This window comes from Lottia gigantea, assembly GCF_000327385.1.
Source record: "Lottia gigantea unplaced genomic scaffold LOTGIsca_2, whole genome shotgun sequence".
Lineage (NCBI taxonomy): Eukaryota > Metazoa > Mollusca > Gastropoda > Lottiidae > Lottia > Lottia gigantea.
The window spans coordinates 3,059,933-3,071,923 of record NW_008708400.1 but is presented as its reverse complement, the minus strand read 5'-3'; the positions used below and the strand labels follow the sequence as shown (position 1 = coordinate 3,071,923).

At 33.5% G+C, this 11,991-nt stretch overlaps 1 protein-coding gene across 1 annotated transcript; it reads left to right on the top strand.

The window, feature by feature from the left end:
- Positions 1–2,877: 2,877 nt before the first annotated feature.
- LOTGIDRAFT_152797 (hypothetical protein) lies at positions 2,878–7,032 on the top strand (the record flags this gene model as incomplete). The annotated part of the gene is made up of 3 exons (XM_009053310.1): positions 2,878–3,394; positions 3,602–3,615; positions 6,913–7,032. The coding sequence occupies 3 exons, from the start codon at positions 2,878–2,880 to the stop codon at positions 7,030–7,032; spliced, it is 651 nt and encodes a 216-aa protein (XP_009051558.1).
- Positions 7,033–11,991: the final 4,959 nt, after the last annotated feature.

Below are 11,991 nucleotides of genomic sequence, written 5' to 3'. Positions count from 1 at the left end.
CACCAAAACGGAAGCAATTGAGTACTATCTTATTGGCGATTCACTAAAATCGATTTAAAATTTAGTTTACTGGAAATCCAGGTTGAGCAGAGTTTTTTTTATTGGTCTTTACGGTACTGTCTCGACAAATGCTTGTAAGGTTGATAGCAGACACCAGTTTCCTTGTTAACCACTCTCGCATATTTCGGAAGTATGAAAACATGAAAGGTGCTGATTTCTATTAAACATGACATATTTATCGGTTCACATTTAACATCGCCCTGATAATTTCGAGTTGTAAATATTAAACATAGGTGCAGGGTAAAAAGGGCTAAATCAGTGCGTTTTCTATTCAATTTTGGAGTTAATAAAACTTCTTGCTTTGGTTATAATGAATGTCTGTACATAACAGTCTGGCTATTCGAGAACAGAAATATAATCGTGTTCTTGTAATTTAATCAAAGACTCAACATGATATGATAAATTAATTCGCCATAGGATCGACTTCATCAAAGCACAACGAAAAAGATATTTTCTACTGTCGAAAGATATATTATCGGACATCTTGGTAGACAGTTTACTGCTAATTGCCTATTACTGATTGAAGTTTTCAAAATCCCATAGTAATTATACCATTGCTATGAACATTACTTTGACAATGAAGATCTGTGTCGCCTTGTACTGCAAGTATTTCTGATATAACATGAGTATTGTCAAACCGGTATTAATAAAAAAAAATTGCAAGTGGAGATAACCATGCTTGTTCCTCCTCAAAAACTTTTGACGAGATTTTGATTAACAGAATTGTATGGTTTCAGAGTATTTCATATATATAAAACTGTAGAAGCAAAAGTATGGCAAAATCAAGAGTAAAAAAGTTTAGTTCATCAACAAGAGTTTTTACAACTTTACGCTGGTGTTTCTAATTTCCATTTTCATTGGTGTTCAGTAACCTTGGCGAAACTGTGCTAATTACGCTAAAACTAGAAGTTTGGATCCCCTACCGTTACGCTCCGACGTCTTGAATAGGAGAAAGAATTGTAATCGGATAACAATTAATAGGGATTACTTAAAATTAGCAAGGAATTTCTTTAATTAGGGAATAATATACGTTTTCGTAGCAAATTAGGAAATATTAAGGAAGTATTTTAAGACACAGGCAACTAATATTAAGAAGATTAGGGTGAATTTACAAAAAAGAAGTCATTATTTCGACTGTATATTTCAAACGATAATAAGAGCTCGAAGAATCAATATTCACTTTTCATATTTCCAATAAATAATTGTGATTGAATTTTGGTTCAATTTACTGAACAACAAACAAGCACATTCATTTTTCGACGAAGAACATTTCACAAAATATAGTTTCAAACTGCTTAATTACAATTTTCTCTTATTTTGATCAAATTAATGTAAGAATGGTTAATTAAATAATTAACAAAATAAGAGTCCGAGTACGTTCACTGTAAATTTAAAATAATTCAAGTATTTGATTGTACAATGTAATTCGTGGTGTAATATTCTATATGAACCTAACGATATAGTGCTTGTTAGTCTCGCACATATGCTTCTACACATTTATAAAACAAACACAGAAAACTGTATTCACGTTTAATTTTCTCAGAAATGTCATATTGTGGTTAAAATCTAAGTGCTTTTCCGGGTTTTCATCAAATATTATAGACTAGGAAATCCTGTTGATGAGACATTACAATAACTTACTTGACACAGACAGGAGCTATTCATCTTAAAGGCAATTTATTCCATAATATGTGCTCCTCGCTTTTATATGTCGTTCAAATCGTACAATTTATCAAAGTCCAATTCAGAATTAAGAATGCAACGCCAGCCATGGCGGTCTTAATTACGATTATCTTTAAATCAACGTAAGCAGTGGTGGAGGAAAGGTTAAATATTAGTTATTTTTCTTGCCAAATTTCTGAAATATTGCCAAATTTATGAAATATTTCTTTTCAAGTGATCAAACTTAAGGGTAATAATTATTGAGGTATGTCCAATATAAGGATTTGGATGAAATAGACAGGAATGATCGGGTTTTGTGATTATAGCTTTGGTTATAGTGCAGAATTATCTCAGAAATTAAAGTCAAATTACTTTTATTCGGTTGCTGGTAAAAATTTATCAACACACTCAATTGGGTTAATCAAAAGGAATAATGCTTTGCAATCGTAAAATGTAAAAATCCATGTCATTTCTTGCCATCGTGACAAATGCTTTCGACAATGGAAACAATATGAATATGCCAACAGACTGTGGCTAGTATTATTATAGAAAACATCAACTTTTCACTTCATTACACAAATTTTTAATTCAACTTTCAGAACAAAAGTAGCCGTCGTCTGCCTTGGATAATCCCGGTTATCAAGACACAATAGATCATAGAAATTTATGGCTGATCTTCTTATAGTCAACTGCTCAATGAACCATAACAATATCTCGTTTGATAACTTGATAACTAAGTCTATGATTAACAGTGAGTCGAACGCCTTCTGTGATTCGCTAAAGACGGGAAGAACGGCGCGAGTTTGATCTAGTAAATATTGTGCTATGTACGATAGAGTGTAGATTGTATTTGGCTGTCGTGTATGTACACACAGTGTTTTTAGACATCCTCTTATTTTCCTTTATACAAGTACTTTTTACTTGATAAAAGTCAATTGTTGTTAATTGAAAGACTGTTGTGGTTAATGAAAAAATAAGGAGTACCTTTACATATAATAAGTGCCTATTGATTTTTTTAATTCTTAAAGTGGATTTTTATAACGTTTAGTGAATTTTTTTATTCGCTTGGTGTGTTTTTGTGATTTGAAATAATTGGAAAACATAGTGGTTCAAATATATATAGATTTCTTGGATTAAAATTAACTAAGTGCAAACATGAGGCCTTGTGGAATACTCAGTGGATTTTTATTAGTACTTTTATGTGTATATTTTGTGTGCGCCGCTACCAAAGATGAAGCGCCACCCAAAAAGAAACGAAGGGGATGTCGTTGTTTGAAAAAATACATGAATGAAGTGAATTCTATAGTGGAACAAAAGCTGAAAAAGTTCGAGGAAAAGTATTTTATTTCCGCATTACCAGGGGCGCCGACTGGTTCCGAAAGAATCATGTCCATGGCTGACCGACGTTTTGTGAAATTAACAGCGGATGTACAGGAATCAAAAGATGCCTTGGTCAAACTTAATTTAAGTCTTCGAAATATGAAAGATCAAATGAAAAGCCAAAAGCGTGACGTAATGGATTTGACAAGTAACTTGGATCAATTGGAAGGAATAGTGACGAATTTGACAAGTGTGGTACACAGGATTGAAGTGATGCAGCCAGGCAGTGGTGACAGTTTGGGTCAATCATCAGACGTAGATTTGTCAACAAGACCTCCAGGATATCCTAAAGGTAAGAAGACTTGAACTATGTAATGGGTATGATGTATTAAGTCCACAGCAGTCCCTGCCTTATACATGTATTTCAAAACACAACAACAATTCTTAGATGCTCAGGTAGTTGTCATTATCGGCATAAGAAGGCACACGAGTTGCAAGAACACCATGCACCATTGAGTACAACCAATTTCTTTATATCTATATTCTATATTATTCTCAGTTACATTTGGTAAGGTAAGAAATTAGAGAGGGAATGCGTATATTTCATTGACATTGATAACATGATCGTGTGTTTTATCACTCTTAATTTCAAATTTTGACGGATCAAACACCACACAAATTTTGAATTCAAAGCATATAGTTACAGACCTGCTATCGTAACATCGTGTCGAAATCAAAGAGAAATTGAAACAGACCAACACTGTATTAATTTACCTACACGAGTTATAACATCCTTAGGGTACACATATTGTTACAATATTGTATGATATCTCCCTCAGGGACCGACTGCAAAAACTCAAGTCGACCTCAAATGTGTTGCCACAAAGAAAGAAACGATAGTATCAAATGTACTCCCTGCGTGATGCCAGTAACTTGGTACTGAGCTTTTACATAAAGCAGTGAATAATTGGCATTCAATAACGTATCATGATATTAAAGAAGATAAGGTTGTGATATTAAGATACGAAAATGCCCATTACTAAACGTATTTATAGCGTCCACATTGTCCATGAATCAATACTTGACCCGACATAGCTCTTTATTGGCATCATCTCTTACATTGATTCCTAATGGATCAATTGCATATATCTACATTTCAACATTCATAATATTTTTTCTGATCGGAGCAATACATACAAAAAAATCAAAAAACAACACGACCTTAAGCTCTTTCCGATACATCACACTGCATTACAAAGCAATCATATTGAACCAATTAATTATGTTGCAAACATACTAGATCTGAAAAGTGACAAGTGTCTATATTACAACGTAAAGAGTAAAACGCCTTAATATTTATGACATTATTGAGAGGAAGTTCAATATGACATTGCGTTGTGTCAAAATTCTTTTTTTTTGCAATATAAGCATTATACGTGATATAAATTCACGAATAAACATATCATATAAAATTTTATCGTAAAAAATAATGAACACACATTGTAAATGAAAATATTATCAAACTATGCTACATGCATGTCTACGTGTATAAATTGCAATGATAATATATATAAAAGGTGTGTATGTTGAAAGTTACAAGATAAAATCTTCTTCAACACAGACTGCTACATTCTCCTCGCATCTAGAATGGTCTCATTCTTTTAGTTTATAGAATCTTAACTGACACAATACAAAATGAATTGGATGGTAGCCATACCAAACACTGGGTGTTAAACTGTAAATCTGTTGAGGTATTTAGTACTAATAATAACTATTACCGAGGTACCTACAACATTTTACCCTGACATCTCAAATGATGTCGGTTTAGCAAACTTATCCCATGCGTGAAATTGTGGTTGGTTAATCAGCAAAATCGAAGTACGATGATGATGGATACTTGAAATTGATCATTTCGGTAAAATAATTTAGAGAGCTGATCTGTTCAAGTGTCGAAATTGTTACTTTTACTGCGATACTGTCAGCGTATGATTTTTTTTTAAATCAAGAGCAATGGTCGGTGCTGTGTTCTTATTATGTGAAGATAATTTGTTAACATATAGCAAGATAGCGTTATTTATTTTTTAGGAAAACTTTTTTCTGATTTCTCCATAATGGCGTTCAGAAATCTAACTTCTTTTAATGATATCACAACTTTAGCCTTTGATAAAAACATATCAAACAAATTAATTGCTCAATTGGACACATTTCCACAAGTTAAGTCCTTTTTAATAGGATGTCATGGAAACAATTGAAAAACTTAATTGCCGTGTAATTTTACTCTTGAAGATGCAATCCATTGTAAAATAGCTAGAATATCGTCAATAACGCCCAGGGGAAGGTTAGAATGAAGTGTCGTAAATCTGACATAACGTCAATACGTCTATAGCCAATCACTACACACTTTATGGTCGTAATAAAGTCGTAACTGTTTCCAGATGATTGTTGTCCTTTGTGACATATTTGATTGTTTTACGATGGTTCATTTTTGATATTATAATTGATTCATTGTAAACCATCTTGAAATGATATGTAATTTAATTCATTTAAAAAAATCATTCCATGCTTAAGAAATACAATCAACGAAATGTTAAAATTTGTGTTGACTTTAATTTATTTACAAAACGATCCTGTTTCATGAGGGTATCTTCTATTAAGATCCAAACACTTGATTACATGCCGCCCTATAGAATCTAAATTTCTGCTAAGAAACTAAAGATTTTACTTACTATGCGAATACCATAGTGATATGATCTTAATAGGTATTGTTCTGACATGGGAGGCCAAACATTGCTCTATCCGACAGAAAGATAGCACATTGTATGTACACTAACAGAAACTGTTGATTTTTCAAGATATGATACTTTGTCCACGATACAATGTCAACAGAGTTCTTTATACAATGGAAAAAAGAATACTCGGGTACAAACAAACACAAACATATCGTGTAGGTCCAGATAAACTAAACGGGTCATTTAAGAAATTGTGAAAGAGATAAACCTACGTGAGAAACCTTCGTCCAAATTTACCTGGTGGCGATCAAGTAAAAGCTGAGATTTCACAGATAGCCACTGCAAACTAACTTTGAATTTAGTTTTATCATCTAAATGGTTTGGTGATTTTAGAATACTTCCGCATATGCAAACCAACTGCCATCAAACTAAGACAATTACTTGTATATTTTACCCCTGGAAATACACACTTAGAGTTTTAAGAGATCTTCAATGTACAAAGAACACCTATTCTGGACGAGTTGACCAAACTGTCTATTCTATCTGTCTTGCTAGCTCTGAACTTCATGAGAAAATTGCACCACATCACCCGGACAGAGTCCCATGATAAAAAAGAAACATATTTTAATAGTGTAATGGTGTCTATTGCCCCCTATGGTATTTTTCTTATGTCTAGGGAAGTTAACTTTCTAGAAACAAATTAACTGGTATTACCAACAAGGAAAATATTTAGAAAAGGAAAAACCAAGTATCAACTTGATATTCACTTCTTTAATGTTCGTATATGAAGAAAATATCGTGTAACACCTAGCTTAAGTATCGTGGGTTATTTTAAGGTATCAAATGGATTAAAATATGAGAAAATGGCTTAGTTACACTCACGGCACTTCCCCTGAAAATCTGACGAATTCTTTTGATGCCTGACTGAAGTGTGAAGTGTATGTACTTGTTTGATAATTGTTTATTCCAAAACAACACGGGTTACAAAACTTCAAAGGGCATATCGGACGAAATCAAAGTCGACAATTTTGGCAAGCAAGTTCGACAGAAATTATTATTCAAGAATAACGTCAACAAAAATGTCCACGTGTTGCTTTGAACAGCTTGTGGCAAAATATTGTTGTATATCTTAAATTTCTAGACGAATTCTTCCCTGTCTGAGAGTGTAAAAGAAGAAGGTAGTACTGTACGAGAAGTGAGTTTCGGCAATCAAATATTAGACGCTGTTCTTGGTAAAGTTTCAGTTTACCTCGGGTTATAATATAACACAAAGGATGATTCATTTTGTAATATGTAATATTCATTCATGTATATCTTTGGAGTACTGGAAACATGGTAAGGGACATGGTAATAAGTACTAATGCGGGCATGTAGCACACGATGTCACTGTGCAATTTGGTTTGTCATCTTGGCACCGTTATCCGAGAGTTAATAGCTAAGTTGTTTTTTTTAACACCTGGCTTTGTCAAACTATAAAGTGTTCGGAAATGCTCGAGATTGCCAGTGGGCTAGGTTGATAGATAATATAAGACCATTTAAGCGTTTTGTAATGTACACATTTTCTCCAAGCCAACCATCTCCATCCCCAAATGAATATATCTGTTTAATTGAAAATATTATGTATAAAATAGCTCATCATCGTACTAATTTCTTGTATGTGAAGCGAGATTAAGATTCATTTTTAATTCATTGAAGTACAGTATTGGTTTGGTAAGTTAATAGTTTTTTCAGTGTACAATTGAAATATTTCGAATAATGATATTAATTTATTTATAGACGGTAATACAAAGATTGGACAATATTTCGTGGATAAGGGGTATTCAAATATAAGTATCTTATAACACAATTGTGTTCGGATTAAAATAATGAAAATAGAATAGCAAATAAGATTACATTTGTAATCCATTGAGTATATTTGCCTTCACTACGAATTTAAAGAATGTGAAAATCGAGCATATGTAGCCCGAGCATCACTGAAATTGTGTGTTTTTTACTGAAGACTTTGTTCGTAAGTTTAAAACTATTGAAATTTCAATGGTCGGGTACAAAATACCTTTACTGGATTCAAGTCGAAGTCTGACAAGTACACATAACTGTTTGTCTTTTTGGTGCATTTTGCATACATTTTTCACAAATTAAGATATCACACTAGCCGAAATAATAATTCAATTATATCCCAAGGCAAAGTACTACTTAGATGTTATCACGTTGAAAACAATAATGGTAATCATAGCCATTCATATCTGGTCAATTTCCCAAAGCCCCATTTCCTACCCATACTCCTTAATGGCCATTTAATTGAATCACACGGCCATGGTTGATTGAAGATCTATCTTGATCGAGTGGTTGAAACCGTGTTGTAGATCATCAGGCTTAAATATAAGTCTAACTATCTGTTCACTCATCTTGAAAATTGATGCACATCCTTAAAATATAATCCATGTTAGTGCTTGATGGACCTTGCACATGATTAATGAATGATTACATTGTACTCTATGACTCTTGGAAATTTAGACCAAAGTCTTGAATTAATTTAGAAAATTGCTATGAGATGGATATTTGAAAGAAATAAGAAGCATTGGAGCTCATGATTAACCGTTATGCATTTGGGTTCCTGGAAGTTGATTGTGGATTTTTACTTCATAGTATCAAATGACACTAATAGCATCAATGCTACGGATCATCAAAATACCAAAATTAAAGATATGTCGTTCTTGGCAGTTTGAATTTGCTTTGAAGAAACTTTGATAGCTTGTCCATTATCTACATAGGCCCTTTACACTAACTACGGGATATGCCTCAGTTGGGAATCGAAAAAGTGTAGGCTAATGCTACTTTCCTGGCATGATTATATACAGTATGAAATACTGTTGTCGGTCTTTTTTCATGAGCCACAGAATCTGAACTACGGAGATAAAACCGAACATTAGTTTGTCCACACCGGATGACTTTCAATGTCAACACTCAAATGTGTTGAATGAAACGAAATCCTTATGAATGAAGAAAACTGTTTGATTTAATTTTGTTGAAGATGAAAAGACCACCATGAATATCAAGTCATGTAAGCAAACAACAATGTTGTGTCATGGGTTTGCATCTTTATTCAGGATAAGTAACATGTAAACCAACTCGACAAATTAATTTAGGTGTTAACTTTGAAATACTGTACCTTTTAATGTTTCAATGGAAAGGATGCGCTTAAAGTTTGTTTTGTGTCTTTTCTCTTGAAACATTGTAAGTTTCATTTGCATTTGAGAAGACGCGTTAAAAGTCGAAGTAATCAGATAAGGATTTCCTTCACTATTTCAAGGTGTATGCATAGACATAACGAGTTTTTGCCAGTACAGTTGTTTGTCCTTGATAAGGGCGTTCACTACTGGTTGGTTTTTATCTCCTGTTTGTTGGATGAGAGTTCATAACCTTAAAGTTAAAGCATGCAATGCTTAACATTTGCAATGACAAAAGCATGTCAAAATGCAGATATTAGATAAAGGCATATTATGATAGAGATTAAGATAGGATAAGAACGACAAATCTTTGATAGCGAGATCGTCGTCTTTTTGCAATGAGGAAGTAGACCAGATTAGATTTCAGTAGGACCTTCCTTGTGACACCTTTCAATGTATACCATGTGTTGTTTGCCGTAGCATAAAGTCCGGGAATCAATGTCAGAAGGGCAAAACTCCAGGTCCACCCTGCCTTTTATAATGAAAGAGCAACCTGCAGGAAATGCACACACCCGTGTTAATGTCGTATGAGGATTACCAAGGATTACTGTCTAGGGATGGAATCTTTCCTTTTGCTTCTTGGTTGACAACGGAATAAAATTTGAGATATAATGGTGCTTTCTTTTTATCTCTAAAAGATTGCTTTTGCACCGTTATAATCATGCTAGCAATCTAATCGTTGTACGGTGTTAAGACCTAAAGACAAATTCATGCGATTGTTCTCCAGTGGCGACAAACTATTGGTGCTCAACCTCCAAAATACACCAAATAATCAAATAACTCTACCAAATTTTTGATGTACCCTCTAAGAATCCCCAAATAGCACCAATTCCATTCATAAATATTATACAAGGAGCATGATCTCTAGCGATGTGCGATTATGTTTGTTTATTATGGTTTGATGCTCTTGAGAATTTCCTCGCCCTGGTGTGAAAATAACTGACATCTGAAACTGTATCGCCAACTACACTAGATATAAATGTCATCTGCGAATTTGTCAACAAAGATTACTATTTCCAAACATGACCTTGAAATCAAAGGTCACCTAGCTTGTTACTCAATGTGTATTTAATAGGGCTTGTTTTTACCAAAGTTGAAACTCGGACAACTAACTTAAATACGTGATGATTAACCTGCCAAGGGGTGTTGCAGCGTTAAAACTAACACAAGTAACCTCATAATCTCTAAACGAGTTCTGCCATACCGTGGGAAGAATATGCCCTCAGTCAAATTTTTATTGATGTAGAATAGTGAAGGGGCGGTGGTTTATTGGATGCCACAGCAGTGTCTGACATCCCGGGCATCATGGAAACTGGAAGGGAGTTACCTACTGCTAATTCACTGCCAATTTGCGCCCCATCTATTAACCCAATCGGGGAAATAAAAGTACGGCATACAACACTACATTTCATTCTTAATAATTCAACACGTGAAACTTACGGTATTCAAGAAATCACATAAACTTGTTGGGAAGAAATTTGTCTCTCCACCTTCACGTCTTAATCAGTTTATTGAATTTCTATCGGAATCCTTTCAACCATTTAAACTTATTTTAATCGACCACTATCTTAATTGATCTTTTTATCGATTTATTGCTTGAGTAGCTGTTCACACCGATCTATGAATTGGGTTAAAAAAAAATTCTTTGTTTTGTTCTGCATGTTCAAAAATCATCAGGGCAGAATAAGAAAGCACGAAAGAGCATGATCACGTGTTTTGCGTTTATCAGTCCCAAAACATTTTAAAAAGATAGGCTTCCATGTCATTTTCATTGTATTAGTTTGATTGTGTGTTTATGCCAGTCAGAAAATAATGTTATGGATCCCGATAGGTTTGTTACATAGGACATTTTACTACCTCTACCGATGTTGCTGGAGTAGCGGAAGCTTTCGGGCCAGCTTTTTCCTATAACATGCCTTTTGAATCCGTGCATCCTAAATAGACACATTTTTCCTTTGAAAAAATAGAAAACATTTAAGTTTATTCTCTTTCCTAATTATTCCTTTAAGAAGTATTAAGGTATCCTTAATAGGATTATGTTTCGTCAAACGGAAAAGACACATTGATTAGGACTAATGTTAAGATCAAGGCGAAATTTAGAAGTAAATGTCCCACAGTATTTCAATCACTTCTTTAAGTAATTTCAGACCTGTCAAAGTATATTAAGAGATTTTCCACATTAGGGTGGCATTTTTCTGAAGAAATCGATTTGAAAGATTTTCATTCTTTTAGAATTTAGATATTATTTTAATCATATGTTTTTGTCATAAATAGCACCATAAAGATAGCTTTCAAGGATATCAGAGATAAGACCAATTACATAGGAAATAAAGAATGAAAAGGACTTTATAAATGAATTTGGTTATTGAGTAGACGCTGTTACAAGTCTGCTCTCACTGCGGTAGGTTAAGATAGGTAGTTCTTGATTCTGACTTTGGTAAGTTTCGAAATGCAGCTCTTCTAATCTAAAACAAAATTATGAAGGAGTATCGAATTCGAAACACAGGAACAAATGCCCACTGAAGTCCACTGAACGGTAGGTATCTGCAGACGAAGACAAAATGTTCTTAGCAGTCTCATCATAAAGATAAATTGTGGTAAAATATATTTAAAATCTCAGTTGGAACTCTGATAGTAACTTCTTCAATCTCCGCCGACACCTGCCAAATTTATTTCCCGTTATTGATAAAAATTGGCCTACAGATTAATATATTTTTAAAATTTTCATGATTTTTCATAAAGATTCTATATCAACATAGTTTGTTGTTCAACCTGTTTAGTACGGAAATGCATTTACGTTTTTTTTACAAAAATAAAATGTTAAAACATGCACGTTACACTTTTCTAATCACAGACTTTTTAGATATAGGGACAAGATTTTGGCATGCAATAATAAGAAATGAATTAAAGTTTTACATCCTTTTTCCTGCTCCAAACTTCAGTTTACCTTAATCAGGATTACGAATTAATTTGGAGCTGTTGATATAAGCTAT